At 50.0% G+C, this 26118-nt stretch overlaps 1 protein-coding gene across 1 annotated transcript in view; it reads left to right on the top strand.

Moving 5' to 3' along the window:
• SDK1 (sidekick cell adhesion molecule 1) overlaps positions 1-26118 on the top strand; it is an 876702-nt gene that overhangs the window by 654566 nt on the left and 196018 nt on the right. The window contains exons 10-14 of the mRNA XM_088017186.1: positions 212-328; positions 1582-1749; positions 3605-3707; positions 5880-6056; positions 14147-14283. Of these exons, the coding sequence (XP_087873312.1) occupies positions 212-328; positions 1582-1749; positions 3605-3707; positions 5880-6056; positions 14147-14283 (702 nt within the window). The remainder of the gene's footprint in view (positions 1-211; positions 329-1581; positions 1750-3604; positions 3708-5879; positions 6057-14146; positions 14284-26118) is intronic.

The following is a 26118-nucleotide window of genomic DNA, read 5'->3' as shown; positions in this document are numbered from 1 at the left end:
GATTTCTCTTCGGGTTGTAAACACAGATAAGCAGCTCCTGGGGGACAATTAGGGGAAGGTTATAGTCACTGCTCAAAGGTTTTCCTCCTTTATTGCTACAGTTATCTCTGTGATTAGTCCCATAAAAGTGCATATGGGCCACTCCAGCAGGCAGGTCTGAGCGCATCTGAGGGGTAGCACACTGAGCATCTCACTGTTCGCTCCCCCTTAGATGTTGCACCAGCATTTACCCAGCTTCCAGTGGACACCACGGTCACCGATGGGATGATGGCCGTCCTGAGGTGCGAGGTGTCTGGAGCCCCGAAGCCCGCCATCACGTGGAGGAGAGGTAGGTGCAGTCTGGCCAACATGGGAGATGAGCGCGTCGGGCCAAGCCTTGCGTGTTTTCGTTCCCGCCCTCTTTGGCTCCTTCAGTAAAGACTGGCAGCCATCTGTGGGGCACCTGCCAGGCGCCAGGTGCCGGAGCTACCAGCATGAGCAAGGCGGCCAAGGCCCCCAGGAGCTTCCCGGAGCCTACCTCCACGCAGAGAAACAGCCATGTTTTAAAACGTGTGACTATCCCTGTTTTCTGCCTAAGCCCTTCTTCGTAGGGCACCTCAGGCTTGTGAAGGGGCTCCCCCAAAAGACCAGGTAGTGGATTCAGAGAAGTGTCACCAGGGCCCAGTGTCCCCACTTGTGAAACGGAGGTCCTGTTACAAATTAAGAATAATATCCTTGTTCTTTTAAGAAAGAAGGGTGCCGAGGATGCACGCCCGAAACTAATAGGACGTGTGTGCCAGTGAGACTTTGATTTGTGTGGAGCACTGGGCGTTATACGCACACAATGAATCATGGAACTCTGCATCAAAAACTAAGGATGTAATGTATGGTGATTAACATAACATAATAAAAAAAAAAGGCAGAGAAGCCAAAGCCTGGGTTATGCCAAGGGCCTTCTCTGTGTTCCTTAGCAGAGTGGCCAAGAAGGGATGAAGCTCACTAAAATGGGAAACGGAGACAGAAAGATGCTTCTGGCTCATTTGACACACAGGACGCTCTCGGTGTCACCCATTTTCAGTCCCCGTGAGGAGTGGCATCACGCCACGGGCTTTCTCTGTAGTTCCATCCCTTTCCTCACGTAGGCAACGTGTGTCAGTGAATGAACCGCACACGTGGTCCGTCCTTAGGAAATATGTGCCGAACGGTGTGGTTCCCACCCTCAGACCATAGCTCTTCAACGTGAAGGTCTGAGGAACTCCAGGCCAGTAAGCAAGAGGATGTTCTTCTATCTTACATATACTTCCGTCTCCGGATTCAGAATGTAATGGTAGCTTTATATATAAAATCTTCCAGTCCATACAGATATAAAGGAAACTCAGAACCAGTCACCCAAAGGTAACAATCGCCTACATGGATCATCATTTGTTTAACCAAGTTTCTCAATTTTGGACAATTAAGATTTTCTTGGTCTCCGTTATCCTAAATAATGCTAAAGGGAGCTGCTTTGGTTATTGTTGTACGTACAGTTTCCACTTTATTATTGTTTCGAGTTATTTTCTTGGTCTTGGTGCTTACACTCCTGCTTTCTTGACTTTTCTTCAGGAAAACACATTTTGGCCAGTGGCTCCGTGCGGATTCCTAGGTTCATGCTTCTGGAGTCTGGGGGTCTACAGATTGCCCCCGTCTTCATCCAGGATGCCGGCAACTACACCTGCTATGCAGCCAACACGGAGGGGTCCCTGAATGCGTCCGCAGCGCTGACCGTTTGGAGTAAGGACCGCAGGCCATGTGGAACTTTCTGTTAATCACAGTTTAATCACCATGTCAGCTGTGCTTAGGGATGTCCATGCCCTCGGACTCTCTAATTGAATCATAAGAGAATGATTATTTTTACAACTAATTTATAGAAATCTGTTGAGCAATTAATCTTTCAGCTTCTAAAAACATAATTAGAAACTGTATTCAAAGATTTAATGGGGATCTTTCAGGAGAGAGAAAAGCGGGACTTTTTACAGTCAGTGGCATAGAGAATATTAGCCCAAACGAGCCCAAACGACAACACCAGTAGGGCGGTGAATTTTGAAATCATGTAAGGGAACCGAATCAAGAGTTAATGTTTCAGAGAAAGTAGATTTTTTCTATAATATCATTATAACCAACTAAACCACTCCTAGTATTTTAAATATGAGTGTTTTTTATGTTAGGAGTGAACTGAAGAAAAATCTTTGTTATTTCTCCAACTTTTATTTCTTTATCTAGAACAGTTTTCGAAAACGGAGAACAGATTGTTTTCCAGACATAAGGATTCGTTACCAAATACCTCTGTCCCCCCGCCCCCAAACCTTTTAGCTTCACTTGCTGGCGTACTTTTTCCTCTCTGCTTCACCCATAACTATATTACTAAAAATAATAATAAATGCATAAAAATCGTTCATAAAAGCAAAAGATAGTGCTCACTGATTTTTGTAAAGCTTATCTCTATGAAGAGAGAAAATTTCAATTTGCCTCAGTGATGAATTTGTTAAAATATTATCCTGGAAGAGAAACTGAATTATCGTGCTTTATTTCATGTCTGTTTGGCTCTCTGTGATATAGTTTGTGTCCACTTTGATCAATGACCTTACTAATTTATTGGGTATTCTAAAAACACCAGGAGTTTTAAAAAGGAATGAATTCACCCGCCCCCATATTGATTGTCAGGTACTGAAAAAGAGGTTTTGTCTCGTTTCGTGGCCCACTGTGTCCCCCCACTTCCGACTGGTCGTATGTCCCTAACATGTCAACCTTATATTTAATAGCTTGTGAAGAATTGATGTCTGCATCTCTGTAGGTCACTCACGAAAATTTCCGTAGATTTGCTAAGATTCAAACTATGCTCGTGTGGCCTGCCTCCCCTTCCGCAGACAGTGAAGCTCGCATGTTTTCCTGGACACTTGGCCACAGGCAGTCAGGCTGGGCGCCAACCTAGTCTGATGACTCCCACGTTTTGGGCTCTGTTAGTGGGACCAGAGCAGCATCCACCTCAGAGGTGTGCGGGGAGGGGACCCCACCACAGGGCTTTTGCCGGGGCCTTGGCTGTGGTGGCTTCTGGGAGCACCAGGCCCCACCCTGACCCGCGCCCCATGTGGGGCGAGCCACCACGCCTCTTGAGCTCCACCTTCTAGTCCTGAAACCTGGGAGTGGTGCTCTCACAGCCCTCCCAAGGTTGTTGTGAGCATTAAATAAAACAATATAAATGGAAGCACTTTGCAAAGTCATGAAGTGCTGTGCAGACAGCAGAAACGACCAGAATGTTAATGATCTTGGGAAAGAACCAAGATTTTTGCCTAAGACTGCAGAACCTCATAAACCTCTGCACACGATCTTCATTCTCAATGTCTTCCCAAGGGTTTAGAGGTTCGGGAGTGGCCCTCGTGGGGAGGGCAGGCCCGAAGACCGCGGCTGCGGCCTGGGAAGGCTTGCTTTCAGTTCCCTGAGCATTTCTAAGCGCTTCCATTTATGCTTGCTTTGCCAAGATGAGAGAAACCTTGGAGGTTTTGACGTCAGATGACCAATTCCTCCCCCCTCAAAGGAGGAAACTCTGGAGCATGTAACTTTGTCTGAGCTGTGCCTTGTGTCTCCACAGATCGCACGTCCATCGTTAACCCTCCGGAGGACCGCGTGGTGATTAAGGGGACCACAGCCATGCTGCGCTGTGGAGCCACTCACGATCCCCGGATTGCCCTCCGGTCAGCTCCGTCACTTACAATGTCTGGGGCTCGTTCATATCCTGGGAGCTTAGGAACTGAAGTGGAGATGAGAAGGGAGAATTTGGGGAGCTTTGATTTCAGCCACAGATCCCTGATTACGGCATCTCACGGTCTTGGGCTCCATCATTAATCACACAAATCCCATTTTCCACTCTAGCCTTATGTATTATTTACAGTGAGCTATGTTCCACTTCATGACTTCGGTACAGCTTTTCATGATTTTTCTGCCAAGGTTAATACACTATCTGTAAAACGTACTTGTCAGAAGCTGACACTTAATGAGAGAAAAATCCAGAGGGATCGAATAGGATTTCAGCAGTGTTTACGCTGGGCCGTGTGATACTCGAGAAGGGTTTTCTCTGCTCTGGGATGGTTTCATTGTGAAATGGGGAGCAAGGGAGGCCCACACCCAGAAGAAAGACAACCATAGTCACCTGGTGCATATACAGGACAATACTTGTAAAGACGGGACTAGATGCCTTGAAGCTCCACTAAAGGAATCGTAATATCCTGTCTTTGTCCGAGTTCAGATGGGAAGGTAAAGATGAAATACATGACCCTCCAGGTAAATGCATGGCAGCTGACACAGGTGACCGTGGGTGGTGAGCTTCTTCCCAAAGAGCTGCCACTTTCAGAACTGTTTTTAATTTTCAGAATCCACCTGGAAAATAAATCTAGAAAGAAAGATACAGTCATCCTGGAGTTGTCTCTCTGGCCTTAGCCCAGAAGGCACGTGCTTAGCCAAATGGATAGAATCGAGATGCCTTCCTCCTTTCTGGATCATCTCACTCTGTGCAGAGGGAGGTGGTTGCTGCCACATACGTTATTAACTGGATCCCGAGACTGAGCTGCTTTCTCACTCTTCTTGGGCAGGTGTTTGGCAAAACATGAATTTCTGTGCCTCCACCTGGCTCTCTGGAACTCCTCAGAGCTCAAAAGCCAAGTTTGGTTTAGTTATAAGAATGTCGGATGCAAAACCAACAAACAAAAACTAACGGTTCAAGATTACCTAGGGACTCCATGGAGGCCGTCTTAGAGAGAGTTGTCATGCCCAGAAAAGAACCCGTTCATCTCTAAATGGTTTGGGAGTAGGCTTCCCGAGACAAAGAAGGACAGATAGGCTGGTTTTCTGCTACTCTACGAGCTCACACAGAATCCCTCTGGATCTTTGTGGGTTTCCCAGAGCTTCTTGTGTGTGATTAAACAGACAAAATTGGAGCCTCCTTCCCAAGGAGGACTTCGATTGCTCACTCTTGGGGCACCCCTTGTCCCCGGGTTTCTCTGCCCCAAGAGCACCTAAGCGCCGTAAGGGACAATCTGCAACTGAATGTTGTATCCCCGAGTCATTTCCTTCTTGGGGGACCAGGTCTGTTCTGTCTCAGGGTAGTTTCAGATAAGCAGTTTATTAATGTCTGTTCTCTGTGCATATTAAACCTTTAAAGAACTGGGTATGTTTTGCAAGTCCAGGCAAATGATTTTGGAAAGGAAAGCCAGCACTTTGATCCCACCCAGCAATGAATCGTGGCCCCCTGTCCACTGACAGCCAGATGCTGGGCAGGCCCTTAATTGCTTCTACATTCGAAAAGAAAAACATGCTACAATGGTCATAAAGAATTAAATGAGGAAGAAAGGCAGTTTTAAGGACAATCTGCCAGAACGGTTGGATGTTAAGAAAACACGTTTCTGGGGTATGATCTGCCTTTTTCTAGAATTTGGGTGGTTCCCCTCTGAGGAGTTTTCGGACAGTCATTGCTTCCTATCCAGTCAACACTGCCCTCCTCCAGGCGTACTCCTGGGCGGGAAGGTGAAGTAGTTTTAGGAAATGACAGGTGTGATCATGACACGACAGACTTCCCATCTCTAAACCCAAAGACAAGATCAGTGTTCTCCGCGGTCTTCACTAGCCCGTTTTTGACTCTAGCATCTGTGGTTGTACTGTGACCAAGATAGCTGGTTGCTTTTCTTTTTTCTTTCTTTTAGATATATTCACATGTCATAAAATTCACCCATTTAAAGAGCACGGTTCTGTGGCTTCTGGTCCATTCACAAGGCGGTCAGTTGCCTGTGGCCCAGATCCTACCTCTAGACTCTTGGCTGGATCTTCTTAACTGGAGATCTTTCCTAACTCGTGACTCCCCGCTTGGCCCACAGCTACGTCTGGAAGAAGGACAACGCAGTCATCACCCCATCCAGCAGTTCCAGGGTCGTGGTGGAGAAGGACGGGTCCCTCCTCATTAGCCAGACGTGGTCGGGTGACATCGGAGACTACACCTGTGAAATCGTGTCTGAAGGAGGGAACGACTCCAGAACGGCCCGGCTGGAGGTCATGTGAGTGTTGCCACCGCGTAGCCTTAAGTGCCCCCCCGTTATCTGCAGCAGTACGGTCAGCTGTCCCGACTCCAAGTGACCAGCACAACAGTGGGTCGCCAGCCAGCCATCAGAGGCCATGGCCTTACGCTGGGGTTTTGTTAGATCCTCGAAATTACAACTTTTCGCTCTTGGTTTAGAAGGTTTGATACTTGGTTTTCCTCTCCTCCTCTCCGTTTCCCTCATTCCCCCATTGGCACCCTATCACGGTGGGCTCTACAGACGGCCTGCAGGCTTCCTGAGTGTGTGTGGATGTGCCGGGTCTCCGTGCCCAGCCTCTGGCCACTGCACCTGCTGACCCTGGGCTCTCTCCGCCCTCCCCTCCGCACTCACCTAGCCTCCTGCCCAGGGCCTCAGCCTGCTGCTACCTCCGCGGCCGGGCCTCTCTTCTGCCATCCCCCTTGAAGGGCTCGTGCCTCCTCCAGAGCTCGGCCACAGGGTCGCCCCTGGGTCAGGACACCAGGTGTCTCACAGCCTCCCCGCCTTTGCGTGGACCCTCTGTCAGAGCCTTGGTTGTCCCGGGTGGAAACGCCTATTTTCACCATTCCTTCTCCACTGAAGCAGATGCACCTGATGGCACGGCTTTGCATTTTGAGTGCCTGGTGGTGCTCTGGGACCCCAGAGGGGCTCGATAAATATATGTTGGTTGGGTGGATGCGCCCATGAATGGATAAATGTGTGTAGGTTACTGGCCATTGGCTGGTCCTCCTTCTGATTGGCTCTTCCCTTGCGGCTCACACACCCCAGGCTGTTCCTCCTGAGCACACAGGCTCAGATCCCACTGGGGAGATACCGGGCCCCCGGCACCCAAACCCCCAGTCGGACCTGGCCCTGTATCTTTCTTCCTCCTGTCTTTCCTCCTTCTGTCATGTTGGGGATTTCCTTTTTTAATTTTGATAATATTGGAGTACATGACCAGCAAATTCACGTAATCCACTGTGCTATTCACATTTTTAAAACTACCTTTGAGAACTCTTAGATCATCCATCATTGGTATCAAATAAATAAGTGTTAGCATTTCATAAAGACTCTGTCAGCAGAAGCCAAATTGCATGCTTCCCATACAGTGCATGCTTTTTATTCTGCACAATTTTTATGTTCTACTGATTTACATATCTTCCCTTCTATTTGCTTATTTGATTTCCTCTGAGTAAAATACATTTTTCAGCAAATGTTGCTGTATCTATAAAATAATAGGCTTTCTGTAATGGTAAAACACCTCATCTCTAAATATAGAAATATTTGCAGATTTGTGATTCAAACCAATTTAGGTACAACGGGTTGCAGAACTGATTTGGAAGAAAGTGGTTCCTTGTGAATTGTGAGTGTAATAAACACTCCACTCTTGCAAATCTGAATGAATTGAGGAAGCTGTAGGTTATAGTGTGGTCTATCTTTAGATCCAAATAGGTCTTAACTCTACGACATCAGTAATGACAACAGTAATGATAATAGTCATAAGTCACGATTGCAGGGCTCTCGTGCTTCTCAGAGAACTTTCAAATCAAGCTTGGTAACATTTCCGTGATTTACTCAGATGACAAAAAAAAAAAAGGAAAAAAACCTCATATTGCAGAAGTGACTGAGAGGTACTTACAGCTAAATAGTGTCCTTCAAAAGAGGCTGAAAGCCTGCTTCCCCTGCCTCCCCACTTGAGTTAAAAGCTACTTTGTTAAATATAGAAATTAGGGGCATCAGAAGTGGGCTTTGCAGACGCAGACGGTTCGTTGCCTTGCTCTCGGTGTGTTTGTGGTGAGTTTCAGCACCCTCCTGTGTGCCAGCCTGGCTGGATGCATGTCCCCTCACCCCCAGGACGGCACTGGAGAAAGCACAGTCCTGGCAGGGCCAAGGGGGCCAGCAGGTCCTTGGGAGGTGCCGCCCACCAGCCAGGCTGGACTGGACACCCCGTTCCAGCTCTTCCTGACTTTGGGCAAGTAGCCACCGTGTCTCAACCTCGGTTTTCCTGACCGTGAGCTGGACACGTCATCATGACCCTATAGGGCTGTTTTGAGGTTTGACCGAACCAGCGTTTGTAGAAGCCTGGCCTGGAACCCAGCTTTGGGTGGGTACTCAGTAAATCACAGCTCCTCTTCCTCCCTCACCACCTCGCAAGAAGGGCCGTGACTCCTTCATCAGGAGCAGCCTGCCCACACCCGGGGCCAGGAAGTTTCTCTTGTATCCTGCTTTATCTTTGACCACATTCTGTGACCCTCGGACCCACTACATATGTCTGTCTGCTGCTGAGCCCTCCGTGACTGGAATGGTGCCAGGTGCATAAATGTCCCATAAATGTCAGAGTGAGCCTCGCACCCCCCCCCTTATGAGGTTGAACTGGGCTTGCGTAATTGGTATCACAGAGGAGGACTAATTATAAGAGGTCTGCCTTCATCACCTCCCCGAGAGGAAAGGTTCCCACAAATCCCCACGGTCCCACGTTGTGCCGTATAAATTAACCACATGCAGGTCATCAGGAAATGCTGGTCACCGGTTGGTTGGCTGTGTCTTTCACTGATGCCTTTTGCTGGTGCCTCACGGGAAGGAGCTAGTTTAGGATGACCCCATACCCCAAAGTGTCTTGCTATATTGAACACACCGGGGGGACCAGGCTCTTAGAGCTTTATGAATTGAGTAATTATTAATCATTTAAAGACCCAATTAGCTTTGCATCTTTCCTTCTGAGATCAGAGACTAATTCTTAGGAGCCTGGAGTACAGAGAAAACCTAATTGATGGAGCTGACTTGAAGATTCGGTCCCTGAGGCAGTGGGAGAGGTTTCTCTCAATAAAGCTACACCTGACAAGCCATAATAAGGAGTGAGCGATTTAATACTGCTTCTCGAGAGTTGTCAGGCCCCCATCATCTTCCTCCTCAGAGTGAAGTTGGAGAAGATGGGTTTGACTGGGTCATCATTTGTGCATTAAAGGGTCAACACTTCCACCTAGAAAAATACCCAGCTGACCCTCTTCCGTGCAGCAAGTGCCCCCATGGCCACAATTTTGCCAATTGCTTCGAATCTTTTTCAAAGCTGTTTTTCCCAAATACACTTGGCTTAATCTCCTTCCCATACAGTCTTGGTTTCTTGTTGTTGATCTCCGATAGTTTTGTGGGGTAATTCGCTTGATGGTGACTTCCCCCCTCCCCAGCTCTCTTTAAATTACAAAGTGACTCAGCACCGGCTTCACCCCCATTGCTCCCAGATCCCTTTCATTTGTCACCCTGTCTGCATATCACTGTCTGTGAGTCACTCTGCTGATCATTTATCTCCTTTCAAAGTTGGCAGAGAAACGCCAAGACACAGTCTATTCCTATCAGATAAGATTCTCTGAAATGGATTCAGAATATATTAAAGCCTCATTTATCGGTTATTGATGGGTCAGTCAAGTACTGCGCAAAGCTTAATTTTCCTGATAACCAAAACTTATCATTTAAAGAAACAGTTTACACTTCCAAGGCATATTAAAAAGTTCTTTGCATTCAGAAACAGGTAGGATTGAACACAAGAGATAAAGGGGATTTTCCTACAGGACAGAGGCTGGAACTAGGAAAAATCTAAATTTCCTTCCTACTCTTGAGTCCTGCGGTATGTGTAAAACGTCACATTGCTCATTGGGCCGCCATCTTGGGCATGACCGTGAGCCCATGAAGAGGACTCTGGGGGTGCAGCAGTGGATGGCGGCTCATGATTTCTGGAGGCATCATGTCATGTCCTTGGGCACCACTGGGCTTGTAGCTCCCTGTTCCTACATTAAGTGTCTCAAGTCTCAAGGCTGCTTTGTCTTCACAGTTCCAGAGTCTTTTCAATTTCCCCTCCCATCTCAGGCCCCTGGCTGCTGTTTTGCCATTCAGGGCGCCCCCTTCTTGTGGACGCTAGGGCCTCCTCATTAGTGGCTTTTGATCAGCGAAGAGGAGGGAAGTCAGAAACCACTCTTACTAGAATCACATGCTGAGTGAGAATCAGCAAGCTCTGAGGGGCAGGCAGGGACAAAGGGCAAGTGCTCAAGTAGTTTCCTCTCGCTCCAGAAGTGGCTGTGACTGGCCCACAATCTACAGAACACTCCACTCCTCAGAAAAAAAGCTGTCTGGTCACCTGTAGATTGGTCATCTCTTAGCTCTCATTTTAGGCTGAGAGAAACATGATCTGAAATTGGGTGGAAGAACCCCATATTTTCCCAGCTGTGGGAAAGTTGTACTTTCAAGATTTAGAAGTGGATCCAGTGTGGCCCACGCAAGGCCGCAAGACAAGGTGTGCAGAGACACAGTGGCTTCTCTGGGGCCACAGGTTGAACACTCCTACTGTCCAATAGGAGCCTGTTCCTCTACAGCCTTGGGTCCAGTTCATCCAGACTCAAGGTACAGAATGGCCGCTCTGCAAGGCTTGTCCCCGGCAAGCTGTGTACCCCCCATCATCTCCTCTCAGAGCCCGAATGCCTGGCTCCTTAACCTCTAACCCGCTTTGGTCTCAGCGTCTGTCCTCTCTCCTGACCATTATAGAGATGTCATGTGATCTTTTGTCCAGTCCCTGGGACACTTTCCAGTGAGCTGCCCTTGGGGTCCCAGTTTTAGCCCTGGAAAGTCAGTGTCATAGCTAGCCTGGAAATTTTGAACACACTTGTCTCTTACTTGCCTTCCTGTGTGACCCAGTGCAAAGCCTGCATTCCCACCACTGCCCCCAAACCGCCCCCAGTCTTAACCCTTGCCATCAGCAGCCCATTCCCCTTCCTTATCCCTCCTGCCTGAGGGAGCCTCCTCTCCCTCTCCACTCACCCACACCCCTCCAGCCGTGTGGCTCCACCTCCTCCACAAGGTGACCCTTGATGCAGCCCTGCCCTGCATTCCCACCCACCATTCTTTTCAGAACCATCCTGTGGCTCCTGATCCGAAGTGCCTCACCTTGTCCCAGCCTATATGCAGACCTCGTGCCGCTCCTTAGCTTGTCAGCTCTGGGAGAGCAGGACAGTATCAGCCTTCCCCTCAAGGTCCGGGGAAAGAGGCAAAGAAGGGAGAAGAAAAATTTCCTTCCCTAGAGAAGGGAGGCAGATCCATAATCAAACAGAATGCAGTGGGGTTCTGGCTCCTGTAGGGCTTCAAGATGTTTGGTGAACTGAAAAATCTGTAAACTGCAATGGGAATCAAGAAGTAGAAGTGATCGGTTCTGCTCAAGAATTAGTCAAAGGTGAGAAGGAGGCCAAGCCTCAGAGGCTGATTTTCTGATTGGCCTGACCCTCCAGTCAATGGGACATCACGTGTGCCTGCACACAGGTCACAGAACGGCTCTACTCAGGGAGATACTGAAAGTTTGATGCTCTCAGGAGGGCACCCGGTGTGGGGTGGGGGCCGAGAGCGCGGGAGGGCATCGCAGCAGATGCAGGCGCTAGCTCATGGCGTGACCCTCTACTGTGGCAGCAAGCAGGACCTTCGGGAGGATTGCGTGTCATGGATCTTGGGAGAACTGGTGTCAGCTGGGCTGAGGCTGGTCTGTGGCGATGAGGGGTTGGTGTTACGGGAATTTCTCAGGTACAGTAGGTCAGACGTAGCGACTACTTAGATGTGTGTGAGGGTGGACATGGGAGTATAACCACTGACTGAAAGAAGGATGAGCAAACCAACACCCTGGTTTTGGTGGGAAGAATGATTCATGACCAGGGTCAACCCCCAGAGATCGCTCCTCTGAAATGTGTCATTGGACTTGCCTCCTGCCCACTGTAAGATCTTCTTACGACCTCCCAGCACGTCATTTCCATCACCCCCGTCCTTCCAGGCTCTTGCGGTTGCTACATCTGCTTCCAGGTCTTGGGGCTGCATGCACATCTCTCCTCCCAACTTGGAAGTAAGGGGGGGTGGCCCTCAGGGCCGTGTGTGACAGTGTCCCGCATGAACAACGGCCTGGAACACAAACCAGCCTTGTCAGCCTTCCCAGTTAGTGTTCGTCATGTCAGAAAACCTCGTACTTTAGGGAGTCTTTACAGTGCAATTCTGACCCCCTGGAGTCAGCACGCACCCCACAAGCGAAGGGCACCGTTCCTCACTTCAGACACAAGCTGCAGCTCCACGGCCCCCAGGCCACCCGTGACTCGGACCAGCTCACTAGCATTTGGAGCTTCCCACGACCCCAACAGGGTGGATGATTGCCTAGACCAACTCACAGAACTCAGTTAAGTGCCATACTTAGGATTTCAGTCTTACTCTAAAGGATACAATCAGGTCCAGACATATGAGAGGCCAGGGCAAGGTCTGGGAGGGTCCCCAACATAAAGCTTCCACATCTTTGGGAGATATCGTTCTCCCAGCACACAGCTGTGTGATGACTGACCAGGAAGCTCAGCTGAGCTTTGTGTCCAGAGTTTTTACTGGGGTGTCATCATTGGCCACATGACTGAGCTTGGTCCCCAGCTCCCACCCCTCCTCTTCCAGGAGATCAGAAGGCCTGGCTGATTTCACTGGCTCAAAGACCCAGCCCTCTAACCACATGGTTGGTCTTTCCAACATGGCGGGTCCCCTCCTAGAAGTCTGCAGGGACCGCCATGAGTGCCGTTGTTGGCATAAACTCAGGTGTGGGCCAACAGGCCCCCCACGAACTTCCAAGGGCTTAGAGTTCTACCTCAGGAACCTGGGACAAAGACCAGACCAGCTCTTTATGATAACACAGTCTTATTTGGACATATTTACCCAAGTTTATCTCAGTTTGTGTTCAGGTGGGACTCCTTCAACAACTTTGGTTTAGGTTTCAGAACAAACCGATATCAATAGGAAATGGGGCATGGGAGAAGAATAGGTATTTTAGCCTGGCATTCCCTTCAGATTGGTCTTCACTGGGAATTTAAGGGAGAATCAGCTACTGGAGAACTCAAAGAGAAATAACAAACAGCTCCCTTTCTTACTTAAAACCTAACTCACAATTAAAGAGAAAACAAGCCAACATTTCAGGCTCAAGTGGATTCTTTATTGTACTAATTTCAAGTTTCAGTCTACACTGGAAATACTAGTTTGTATATTAATGGTATGCCTGGGTTAGAGAGAGCCATGTTTCTTAGGTAGCTGCAAGCACTTAACGGCTTAATAAATTTCACAGTGTAATGAGTACACTTTTAAAATTAAAAATATCAAGCATAATTATGGCTCTTTGTGCTGACCTATGTGGGCCAGCAGTAATTGATGTCTATGAGAGACCAAAAACTATCGAGTGGGTGACTCAGGTCCACATGGCACCCCTCCCCCAGCACCTACTGCAGACCTTTCTAGAAGCTGTTTCCAACGGTTGCCACAGAACAAGGTACCGCTCCTGGATCCGTGAGATGGAAAGTCAAGCCCCAACCTGGGGCCCCTTAGGATTATACGGTGGCAGACCCTTGCTGGTAGAAACCATGCAGCTGAATTTTGAAGCTTTGTCACCAGTAAATCCCAGTAAACACTTTTCAGTATTTGTTTGCTTTCATTGTGTTTCCATTCTATGGCCCTGCTGATGTGTTATTCACTCTTTCCAGGGCGTTTTAGTTAGTTTTCTCCATGTTCCCCTGAGTCCTTCCCCCAAACCCTGTTTGTTCCCCAGCAGAAGACGGAATGACAGCACAGCCCCATGCTGTCGGTAAGGGGCCAGCCTCGCTCTCCAGGAATACACGCCGGCACTTGGGCTGGTGATCCCACAAGCTAGCATCCCAAACTTTCGTATTCAGTCTTATTTCCCAGGCCTTTTCCTGTTTACACAGCTTCCTGCATTTCCATTAACAGCTTCGGGTTGTAAGAACTAATTGCTGACCGAGTTTTCTCAATTAAATAACATACTGTGTAGAAATTGACCCTCCCCACCCGACTGAAGGTACGGAGTCATCAGCTGAGTAATCTCCACCAGAAGGATCAGATCAAATTTCTGTGGTAGAAAAAACAACATTGTGAAGGGGGAAGGGTTTGGGGGGGCAGTCAGTATTCGTGTTTGGGGCATATTTTATATTCTCCATTTTCCAAACATTGCCCACCAGGCCTGTGCAGTGTAAGGACCAGGCCAACTGTCAAGTCTGATGTGCGCTCTCTTCTCTTTTTGTTCCTTTGTGCCCAAGTGAACTGCCTCACTCACCTCAGAACCTGCTGGCCAGCCTGAACTCTTCCCACAGCCACGCCGTGATGCTGTCTTGGGTTCGACCCTTTGATGGAAACAGCCCGGTGCTCTATTACATCGTGGAGCTGTCTGAGAACAGTAAGTAGTGAAGTCAGGTCGTCACCTTGGACGATAATCAGATTGCTCTCTGCACACGTAACGCCCTCAACCCTTACTTCTGGCTCAGACCCCAAACGACCAGGAAGATGCTACTGATACTTTACGGAGTTCCAATGAAAACCCCAGCTCTAGCTTCAGGAAAGATAGAAGGTGACATGGGAGCCTGTGAGGGACAAGAAGGAAGCCTGGGGTCTTCCCATGAGAGCCCAGATCTGGAGGCTGAGGCCCCACAGGGAGGCTGTGCACACTCCCGTTCAGCACCGTCCCCAGGGCCAACTCGGGCTTGGGGAACAGTGCTGCACCTGGGGCTGCTTGGGAGCCAAGGACAATACTAGTTAGCGTCTTCACACATTTCCTCTGGCGCAGACACGGGCTAAGTGTTCCCCGGGCCGGCCCTTCCTCCACCTCGTGGCCTCCGTCAGCATCTTCTGGCTTTGCTCCAGCCCCACTGGTCCTACTTCCCTTCTCTCTGTGGGCCGCAGGACAGGCTCCCCAGCGTCTCTCCTCTCTGCCCCCTGCAGTCTCTTCTTAGGAAGTCATGTGCATCCCTATGATTTCAAGGGCCATCTTTTCCCTGAAAAGAGTTCTTAGTCTCCAGCATCCTTCCCTGGACCTCCGGAGTCAGCCACGGAGCATCGTCCCTCCCCATCTCTGTCTTGTGGTCTCACACACGCTTCCGTGTGAATTCTTCAAACTGTGATTTCAGGTTCTTTTAACCCTGATGATCCTCACCACGTTAGTGGGGGCATTCAAATCTCAGTTCCAGCCCCATGGCACCCTATGTTGCTCCAACTGGAAGGCCAAGAACAGGCACTCCTCCCTTCCTCGCCTGGCCCCGCACCCACATCCGCAGCTCCGCCACCCTGCTGGGGTGTGTCCTAGGACATGCTGGACCCTGCTCCCCTCTCCAGCTCTCACCAGGACAGCCTCTAACTGGTCCCCCTGCTTCTACTCTTCTCTTCCAAAGCATTCTGACAGAAGCAAAAACACTGATCTTAAAATATGAAGGACGTGTCCTCCCTGGATACACCCCACAGGCCTTAGAATGAAACCCACCGTCCTTGGGGCCTGAGTGGTGTCACCTGCCCTGCCACCCTCCCTGATTATGTTATCTCCCCTGTGATCCTGCACTCTCCCCGGGCCTCCCCCATGGGGGAGAGAGCCAGACCACAGGGAGCTGGGCTCTTGTGACAGGCCACGTCATGGGGTCCACAGCTTGTCTCCTCGTGCCATTGTCATTATAAACGGGTCCCTGTTCAGGACAGCTAGGAATGGAGCTCTCTCAGGGTCCCGGCACTGAAACCCGAGTCACACAGGCACAAGTGCACGTGGCTCATGGGCCCTGCTCGCTTCTGCAGGTGCGGGTGTCCCACAGCTCTGCTCACGCTCCTGCCGACCGTCCGCTCGTCCTGTAATTAGTGACTTCACTCTCCGAGTCTCTCCTAATTATCTTTCATACTTCCCCCTCATCTCGTACGAGCGATCCTTCCTCTGATCATCACATGCTCGCACCACAGCAGGCCCTGTGTGACGCTCATTTTCCAGCAGAGGCAGCCGACGCGCGGAGCAAGCCGCCGGCCGAGGTCACACAGCCGGTAGGAGGGGCCGGTGGGTTCCCCCCGGGGCCCTCCGCCTCCACAGCCTGTGCTCTTAATGAGCGTCAGGCATCCACAGAGACGTTCGGCGGGGCAGAGTCTCCTCACGGCACTTGGCAGCAGCCCTGAGGTGAATGCCAACCCACGATGGTTCACTTTGGTTCCCATCTGTGGAGCTGAAAGGGACCCACTCTGTGAACCTGCCTTCACTCGAGTGGGGCGGTTCCCAACCCAGTCCGCTGAGGGAGGTCCCAGGAGCAAGATGTTAGTCCCCTCCCCAGGGTTTCTAAATTTACATCCTTGGCTATGACGGCTTTGGTTTTGAGCTCGGTCTGAGAACGAGGTGCCTGAGGTCCGGACCCTGGTTCCCCTTTCCCGTGGACTCCTCTGACGGCCCATCCGGTCTCTTTCCTCAAACTGGGGGGTGGGGAGTGAATGGAAACTGTTCTGCGTGCCACCGTCCCTCGTAGCTTCAGCTCAACAGCTCTGGTCAAAGGGAGAAGGCATCGGCATTATTTATTAAAATAACCTTTCTGAGAAGATAAAGGTTTCCTGAGGACGTCGTGGTCATGCAGCCTGTAAGAACCATAGGGCTTGACGTCAGTCTGTATGGAAACAGCGTCACAGGAGCAGAGCTCTTGCCCTCGGGATTCAGACAGACACGGTCCCCGCTGGGCGTCCGCATCCTTGAGACCAGGACCAGGTTCGTTCATCTCTGTATCCTCGGCCCCTGGCACCTGGTGGGCACTTGGCAAGTGAACTGAACCAAATCTCTCTGGTAGAGTCCCTTTGTGATGGACTCGGGCTATGGCCCTAGACCCTCTCCCAAAAGACAAGTGCTCCACCATTCTCAGGTTACCAAAATAAGACATTGTTTCAAAACGCCGTTCCCACTGTTTTCTCAACAGATTGCGTGGGTGATTGGTTCTTCCAATCAGACATCTTGCCCGAGTAGGAAACAGGCTTCCTGTGCAATCATCCGTTCCACCCATGCGTCCACTCACCCAACACTAAATCCTGACTGGGCATCTGCTTCAGCCCAGGCGCTCTGCCGGGTGCTGGGATGCAGAGCTGGGGTGATCAGTCTCCACTCATTAACTGCAAGGAGAAGGTCACGCTCATCGCCCCATCCTGCCACGTAACGAGCTCCCGCCGAGGTTTGTGCCGGTACTATGGGAGCCTGGTACGAGGGGCCTGGCCAGGACATGAGGCAGAGGCCTTCAAAGGGGACAGACCCCAAGACGTGGGCCAGGCAGAGGATGGAGCAGCATCAGCAACGGCCCCAAAGCGTGAGCCTTGAGTCACGGCGACAGCAGCCGGCTTCTATGGAGACAACAGGGGGCTAGGCCGAGACATTGCCAGGTGCAGTGGGGAAATGCAGACGCATGGGGAAATTCTCCCTCACTCTTGGTGTCCCAGCTCAAATATGACTTTCCTCCATACCTGTCCTTGACCCACACCGCCATCATGCCCAGGCAGCCTTCCTCCTTCCCTCCTCGGGGTCCTGATACCATTATATGTATTTCCCCTTGAGTATTTGGTGCCGTGTATAATAGTGACTGGTCTACAAGTGTGTCTTCCAGCGAGACCATGAACCCCTTGAGGGCGGCCCGGGCCCAATTCTCTTTGTACCTGTGACAGCCAGTAGAGAGCCTGCACACACGGGTCCTCTCTTTGGGCGTTCAGTCGCTTCACGTCATGGCGAAAGGGTCTAAGAGCATCGTTAGTCCCTCGTTAGCATCTGATTCTCCCAACTGGACCTTTCTGGAGCTGGCTCCGACTCCCATTTGTTTCTTCTTCAGAGACTGTGATATCGAAGAATCTAGAGTATTCTACACTGTTACTCTTATTGCTCGAAGTATTATTACACGAAGGACCTAGAGCAGATAAGATGGTTATCTCTGGGCTGATTCCAATTTCTACTGAGCAAGATACGTCTGTGGGCTTTGCCGAAACAGTTCACAGTACTGCCAGTTGTCCGCCTTCCTGCCACGGCAAACAGGAAGCCCAGCTCTGTCCCCTGGGCCAAGGATCTAGTTTTTATTTTTATTAGGAAGCAGGGCCCTTAAGAAGCAGCTGAATGTGCTGGCTAATTATGGTCGGAAGGAGCAGCTCAGCAGCAGTACACACTAAAATGGAAGTTGTATTTGGCCTCTCCTGCACACTGTGCAAGTGGACGAGTCTAACTAACTCCATCCAGCAGTCCATCCGTCCGGCTCCTCGGGACACACTCTGCAACCAGCTGCTCTTGGCAGGCTGATCGGGACGCCGTTCTCCTGGAAACCGTGACTCCTGCAGGGGCCAAACTGGCGTGGCTCCACGGCGGGGGCAGGCCCTGTGCAGCACCTGCCCTCATCACAAACCAGCCGTTACCAGAGGACCTCTCCAGAGCTTTTATGAAACAGAACTCTGCAGCTTCCACTAAGCCTTTGTCCATGCACTTGCCTGGAGGCGAAACCCTCTCCGGAGAGCACGCTGGGCCTCGCAGGCACCCTGAGGACTGCGTCTCTGTGGAGCGTGAGACTTCTCTTCACTGAGCCGGGGCTCAAAGAGGGCAGCAGCGTCCAAAGGCCTGGTCCGAGGTAACTGCCTGGGGGGCTGAGAGCACACAGGGTCCATGGGCAAGGGGAGCCTGGGGGTCCTGGGTTAAGAGAGCACGGGCATTGTTGTGGCCTGATAGCAAGGACGCGGCAAACTGATCGAGAATTCTGGTGAACAGCTAGAGCATTTGGCCCAGTCTCTTAAGTGCTCATTGAATTGGATCAAGAATAATCTTTCTTTGAGATGATTATGATAACAAGGCAGGAGAAGAAACCGAGGGAGGCTTTGAAGTGGATTCAGAGACAGATCAAACCCACGTTACCCAGCGTCTCATCCGGCAGCCTTCGGGTCTATCTGCCTCTGTAGAGACCCACACTTGTCATTGCTTTCAAGCTGTTCCACAACTCCGTGGATCGTACAGAACTGAAGAGTAATGCAAATAATTCTCCTCCATAGAAATGCAAATAAATCGTGTCTGGGTTATGAGTGGTTCTTGCAGTAACCAGTTATCACCCTGTAGTTACTAACCAGGTTTGTGTCTATCTGTAAATTCATTTAGAGTGCGCGCTACAAATTCCCTTTTGATACCGTTGGAGCATCTTACTGGTTCCTTCACGAATTAATGAGCTACCTAAAATCTTTAGCGCGTGTTCATTTTGTATTTGGATGAGAGCCATGGTTTTACCTTTTAAAAAATGTGTCCTTTCGGATGAGTGAGTTGGCCTCATATAGTATTAGAAACACATGCCCTCATTGAACGAGCTTTGGCGATAACCCTGATCGTTGGGAGAGGCAATCCTTAATCTGATGCTCAAACTGAGCCCTCTGCCTGCGCTCTCTGAGCTGCACTAAGGCATTAATTCCACTGCTAAAATAGAATAGTTGAGATCCTTCACCAGCTGTAAAGATTGTCTCTTTTCCTACGAATTTTTTTTTTTACACCGTAGCGCGTGTCCCCCGGGAAGCAGTCACAGGTAATAAGCACCCTGACGCAAAACTCCGGGCTTCGTTTCTCTTCATTTTTTTAATAGATGTGGGTGTGGTTTTGCCATCACACTTTAAAATACTTGAATTGAATTAAAATATGATACCTTTGTAATTTTTATTATTAAAGTTAGGCATGCTCACTAATAAAAATCTAGAGCTTACTCGAAGCCCAGAGACGGAAAGGACTCACCACAGTCCGTTGTGAGTTGAAAGCCAGCCCCTCTGTCCCACGTCTGCCAGGACTTATACACGGCCGCCCTCTGCCTTCCCGCTCTCCTTCCCTCCTGGCTCTTTCCGCCTCACCAGAGAACCACCTCCCCCTCCTCCTCCTCCCCGCCCGCGCTCTCGGTCTCCCGCCGCCCAGAGCGCCGTGTCCCCCGGGCTTGGGCTTGACTCCTGCTTCCCTCGGATCCCACCGCTTCGTCTTCCATCCCTCGAGCCATTCCCTGTGACTCGTCTGGAGACTTCGTTTCCTCCCCTAAAATGCCGGGATTCCTCACTTTGCTTGCTCGGCCCACGGTCTTCACCTCCTCTGTGCCCGCCAGCTAGTGAGCCCGTGCCACCATGGCGCACCTGTCACCCGTGTGCTGCCGTTCCCTAAAACATGTCTGTGACCTAGACCTCGGCCTGGACCCCAGACTCACGTAACCAGATGTCCCTCAGACACCCTCACCCAGCTATCCCGTGGGCTCAGCAAACTCAGACTGCCAGAACTCATCATGTTTCCCCCGAAGTTGCTCCTTCTCAAGTTAAAAACCCAGACATTGTTTTGACTCTATCCCCCACAAATAGTAAGGTTTACCTCATAAATGTTTCTCCAACCTGTTGCCCTTCTCCATTCCTGCAAGCCCTTTTCCCCAGCTGGCTGCCACCCCATCACACAAGTCCTTCCAGTTAGCCTCCCAAACTCTGCCCTCCCCGAGCCATCAGCAGGAGCCCTCAAAGTGCACATGTGCCCGAGTGAAGCCTCCCCCCTCCGCTAGAAACCCTTCAGAGGCCCCTCAGAGAAGGGCCTGCGGCGGGGCTGGGTGCGAGCCCCGAGTTCCTCTATGATCTCCTTCAGCTCCCCCAGAGTGTGTAGGGCTCCACACGGCCTGGAGCCTGGCCCCTAGCCTGTCTTCTAGCCACACGGCCAGCCCCGATTCCACCATGGATATTTCATTGCTTAAAAGAAGAGATTCTAGGCTGATTAGTGTGGTACATAGCGCTATTCATCATCCACCTACCACCTGCCTCTCCAGATTTATCTCCAGCCATTCACTACTTTGCCTGTTACACTTCAGCAACAAGGCATGGCTCGTGGATCCGTGCGCACATAGTTCTCTCCCCGTCCCTGCCCCTCTGTCTCTAGTCAACTCCTTGTAGCATCTCCTCCCAGCAGTGTCCCCTGTCTCCCCTTCCAGGGGACACTGTTCCCAGATCTTGCTCTGGGGGAGGGGGGGTGGTGTCCCAGATCTTGTCTAGGGGGCACTGTCCCATGTCTCCTGCTCTGGGCGGGGGGTGGGGGCTGGTGTCCCAGGTCGCCTTCTCTGGTGGGGTGCTGTCTCTAGGTCTCCTGCTCTGGGGGGGGGTGTGCTGTCCCAGGTCATCTTTTCTGGGGGGGCAGGGCACTGACCCAGGTCTACTGCTCCAGCAGCACTGAATTACCCAGCAGGCAAAGTAGGCCCTGAGGGCACAATGAAGGCAGGACACCAACACATGAAAATATCTAGAAGGAAACCCGTAAGAATATTTTTCCTCCTCCCAAGTTTGCAAAGATACTCTCCTATGTCTCCATTCGGAAGATTTTGACTTTGCATTTCTTTGATTACTGGTCCTGCTGAACACATTTTCCCAAGTTCCTTGGCTTTCTGTGCTTCCTCTCTATGATCTGTCAGTTTCCTTTCCTCTCTTTTTGTATCAAAGCCTTAGGGTTTTTTCTGTCATGTGTGACACGTATTCTTTCAGTTTGCTTTTTACTCTTAATTTTTGTGTATTACTTTTTGATATACAGAAGTATTTGATTTTTACGTAGTTAAATCTCTTAACTTTTCCTCTGTGATTTCTCTCATTACTTGTATGTTTGGTTGGATAGCTCAACACAAGCATAAAATACAAGTTCTTGTAAGTTTTCCTCTTGTTTTTAAAGCTTTACTTTTTCATACATTTAACTTTTAAATTCATCTGGAATTTAGATGGAAATTCTGATATATGATTTTTATTTTTTTAGATGACCCTCATTTTCCCAACACAATTCACTGAATATTCCATTTATTTATGGATTTTTTTTTTTTCCTTTTTTGTACATGAAGAGGACCCGTTTCTGTAAAAGTCTATTTGGGGTTTATTTGGACCCATTGATTCATCATCTGTTTTTCTGCCTGGTCTCTATTTTAATTGTTTTAGCTCTGAAATGTGTTTTAATAGCTGCTAAAGCAAGTTCCTTCATCTTTTAAGAATTTTGCTCGTTCTTGTCACCTGTTTATTCTTCTGGAAAAAAATCGGAATTATTTTGTTGGCTTTCAGAAATAGTCCCATTGACGTTTTAGTGATGTTTAACCTATGATGAGTTTTATGCGAACTGACTTCTTGGAGATTCTGTCCTTCCACCTAGAAAATAACCTGCCTCTCCATTTCGTTAGCTCCTTTTTTATATCATGTAGGGAAGTTTGCAGGCTTACACCCACAGGCTCTACATTTCTGTGTGAACGTTGTGCTAAGATTCAGATTTTCTCTCTGTTCCATCTTGCAGCTAGCTCATTGTTGGAATCTCATGACAGTCCTGATGTTTGGGTGTTTGTCTCCTGTGCAGCCACTTTCCATATTCTCTTTTTATTCTAATGACTTTCCAGTTGATCCTCTTAAGTTTTGGGGGTAGACAATCATATCTTCTCCAAATAATAAAAACTTATTGTTTCCTTTTTTTTTTTTTTTAATGTTACAGGGTTGGCCAGAATAATTTAAAAGAATAATCAGCATAGTAGCGAGTCTTTTGTTCATCCCCTGATCGCAGTGGAACACCTACCAGGGGTTTACTGTTAATGTATGATACTGATCTTTGGTTGCTTACTGATATATAATTTGCATATCATGAAACACAGAGATCTTAAGTGAGTTTTTACAAATACACATACACCACATAGCTCCTACCTCAAATGAGGTACAGAATGTTTCCACCCTCCGGGAGGTTCCCCTGTGGCCCTTCTCAGTCTGTCCTCTACCTGCAAGAACCAGCACTCGGCAGGCCTCTCTCCCCACTCAGCCTGTTCCTGAAGTTCATATAAATGAACAGGATCTTGATTTGAAACAAGTTCTTCATGATCTAGTACATTCTTCCCATTCATGGTTCTTAGGATTTTTAAAGTATCTTTTTTTTTTAAGATTTTATTTATTTGACAGAGAGAGGGAGAGAGAACACAAGCAGGGAGGAGTGGCAGAGGGAGAAGCAGGCTCCCCGCTGAGCAGGGAGCCCGATGTAGGACTCAGTCCCAGGACCCTGGGATCATGACCTGAGCTGAAGGCAGATGCTTAACAACTGAGCCACCTGGGGTGCCCCGATTTTTAAAATACATTTATGAAAATTTCTTCTAAGCCAATTATTCCTAAAATAACAATATTCCATTTAGCAATACTCTACAACTTCCTCCTATGCATGTCCTCGGCTCCACAGCCCTGAGGTGGATTCCTGAGGTCCTGCCCTCCGCGGTTCAGAGGTGACACACTGAGGGACGTGGTCACCATCATGATGCCAGGTTCCCGAGCCTCAAACTCCAAATTAATGTATTTTTCCTTAACTTGGAAAGGAACACTGTCTTCCGTAAGTTAATACCATACTTGCTCTTTTCTGAAGATGTGCTAGAAGACACGTGAGGTTGGAAGAGCGTGTCTCAGTCTTCTGCATGTCTCACTGTGTCTCGGTTGGAGGCAACCACGCGGTGGGCGTCTCTGCCACCCAGACAGTGCCTGTTTCTCCCGAGCAACTTAGCCGCTTCCTTTTCAAACTCTGCCATCCAGCACGTCACTTTTCCCTTTGGTCTCCTGGAAACCCAGAGCTAAACTGAGTGCTTAGCTGGACTACCTAAGTCCTCCCAGGTGCTCAGCACTGTGTTCTCCTCCTTAATGATTTTGGATTTGTTTATTTTTTATTTTAATTTTATATGCAATTTTATGTATATTTTCACTTCAGGTGTTTAAATCTTTAAAAGCAGCAGACCTCTCTCTCTCTTTCTCTCTGCATGTGTACACATGCACACGCGCACATGCACTGAGCGACTGAGTGAGGCCAGACCACAGTCCTTATCCACAGAGGGCCATTCAAGGTCACTGAGCAGTGCCACAAGAAAGCAGCTTAAACGCGGCAGACGGACCCAGCAGGGTGTGCAAGCAGCTTTGTCCTGGTGTGAGGTTCAGAGACAGCAGGAGCGAGCAGGAAGGTTGCTTATTCTGAATTGGTGATTGAATTCCCTGGAAGGAAGGGCGCCAAAGACAACTGGGTGCCCAGGGGCTGGGCCTGGGAACTGCAAGCCCACTGAGGGGCTTTGTTCTGGGCGGATCATCGGCTAACCTGGCTGGAGCATGCTGAGTCCGAGGTGACGTTTTGGGGTCCAGGTGGCAATTTCCCATAGGCCTGTGTCTTTCCTTGGGCCTGAACATTGTCCTGGCCACAGCTTTCTTGAGCAGGGCATCTTCTATCAGCGGCTGGTCTACGACTAGCTTTTGGGGAGCACTCTCTGGGGCCCAGGGCCTCTCCCCAGCCCCATCCCAGCATCTTTGGGGAGGCAGGAAGGGTCCGTCGTCCTTCACAGGGATGATCTAAGCCATGTGGCTCAGCTCTTTCTTCTGTGGTCCAGAGCCTTCTCAGCCAGGGCCCGGGAGCTGTCTTGTACCCCACTTTCCATGAGCTCATTTGCTCCCGAGTGAAAGCTGCTCCTGACTGGCTCTGCACAATATGTTCAACGTCTTCATCCCCGCTTGCGATTACATGCTTCAAAGCTAATGGGCTTTGAGCTGTTTTGCTTTTGCCTGAATTGCAGAGACTTTGGTCTTTAGGCTTCAAGTCGTTTTAATGCTGTCTTTGAAACATAGCTCACACAGGTATCTAACAGCCTCCGAGTTGTTAGGAAGTATTTTCTGTCTCAGCTCATTTTTCTTGGGGCTTTTGCATACTGAACCTCACATTAATGGCATTTGCTCCCATTTTAAAATCCGTGCAGGAAGACAAGAGTGTGTCACAGGTACTTGCCCATCTTTGTTATCTTGCTGTGCCGTGGGCCCAGAGAGGGGCTGAGCTGGAGGGCTGGGGGTTCTCGCCCTCTCGGCTCCTGGCCCCCTGGCAAGACACAGGGGTGGGCCCAGAGCCTGAGGTCACCCCCGGAGCCCTCGCTGGTGCTCGCCTGTGGTGGGCCCTTTCCAAACACGTCGCACACGCTGGTGTAAATTCCTGCCCGGGTTAGCCTGCTCAGTGGCGATGCAGCGTGGCCCCTGCGATGTGTCTGCCCTGAGGCTGGGGCAGCTTCGACGCAGAGAGCGCTGCCTGCTTCTGCCCGGCCACCGGCCAGCCAAGGTTCGAGCTCTCCAAAGTCTGACCCATTGTGTGGGGTGCACCCGCCACCATCATGATATGGCTCCTGCCCACAGCCCTGTTCCCCTACACTTCTGGATTTGTCCAATGCCTCTTCCCAACCCCCCTATCTTCTCTCCACCTCTCTGAAGCAGATGGCTTCTCCAGTTCAGCGCCCACAGCTTGACCGGGAGTGCGTGTCCCCTTGTGGACCCAAGCCTCGGGCACCTCTGGGGTCTTATAGTACAGAGGCCCCAGTCCCTTGGACATGAAAAGTGTGAGGTCCCAAAGCCCGTTGCTGGCTTTACTTGGCCACGTTCCCTAGTGGGGGGAGGGAGGTTCATTAATTCCCCAAATGCTCAGCGCTTTCGTTCTAGACTTTGAAGGCCACGCTTTGTGCCTTTTCCCTCTGGCCCTGCACACTTTCTTGTTGCTCCGATGACGTCAGCAACAGAGAAAGCCCTTCCCAAGTGGGGGACACCAAACCATACTTTAACCTTCTGCTCCTTGGGGCTTTGTCTTTGGTAGGGAATAGTCCCCTGCCGCTTCCTCCCTCCCAGGCCGGGGAAGTTCTGCGGGTTGTGGCTGTTCTTCCCGTGATCTCAGGCTTCTCTCCCAGGGTCAGGTCACAGCATTCTTCCAAACTTGTGCTTCAGTTCATTCATCCTAGATAGTTGTGATGCCTCGATGGTGTCTGGTCCATCCCGAGGACCTTGTCGTCTCGTGTTGCAGCCACGGCCCATCCTACCAATGTGCTGTCTACCAGCCAAGCAGGACGCTGTAGCACTACTGTAAAGTCAAGTCCTCTCGGTCTTGTAACAGTTTGTAACCAGAGTCTTCTTTACCCTTTGAAGAGCTAGTTATTATCTGTGCTCCTCTTTGAATGTCCAGACGAGCTCTGAATGAGCTGAGAGACACTGTTCTGTAGCGCCGGCTGAGCTTGCCTCCGAGTCTCCACTCCACCTGGCGTGGACTAGGGGCTTGGGAGCGGGGGTTAGCTCTCAGCCCCAGCAGCCGAACCTACGGAGGTGGAAATGCTTTGTTGTTGGGGCCTTGAAATTTCGTTTCTCGGTTCACGTTACAATGGGAACTTCAGGGCACTTGGATGTCAAGACGCAAACAGTGATCATCCCACCAGATTAATTTCAGTGA

Source organism: Eumetopias jubatus, unplaced genomic scaffold (genome assembly GCF_037043125.1).
Source record: "Eumetopias jubatus isolate StellerSeaLion01/CBP00866 unplaced genomic scaffold, mEumJub1_p1.0 scaffold_12, whole genome shotgun sequence".
Lineage (NCBI taxonomy): Eukaryota > Metazoa > Chordata > Mammalia > Carnivora > Otariidae > Eumetopias > Eumetopias jubatus.
Note: the sequence above shows the minus strand (reverse complement) of the source record. Positions and strands in the feature narration are given on the sequence as shown.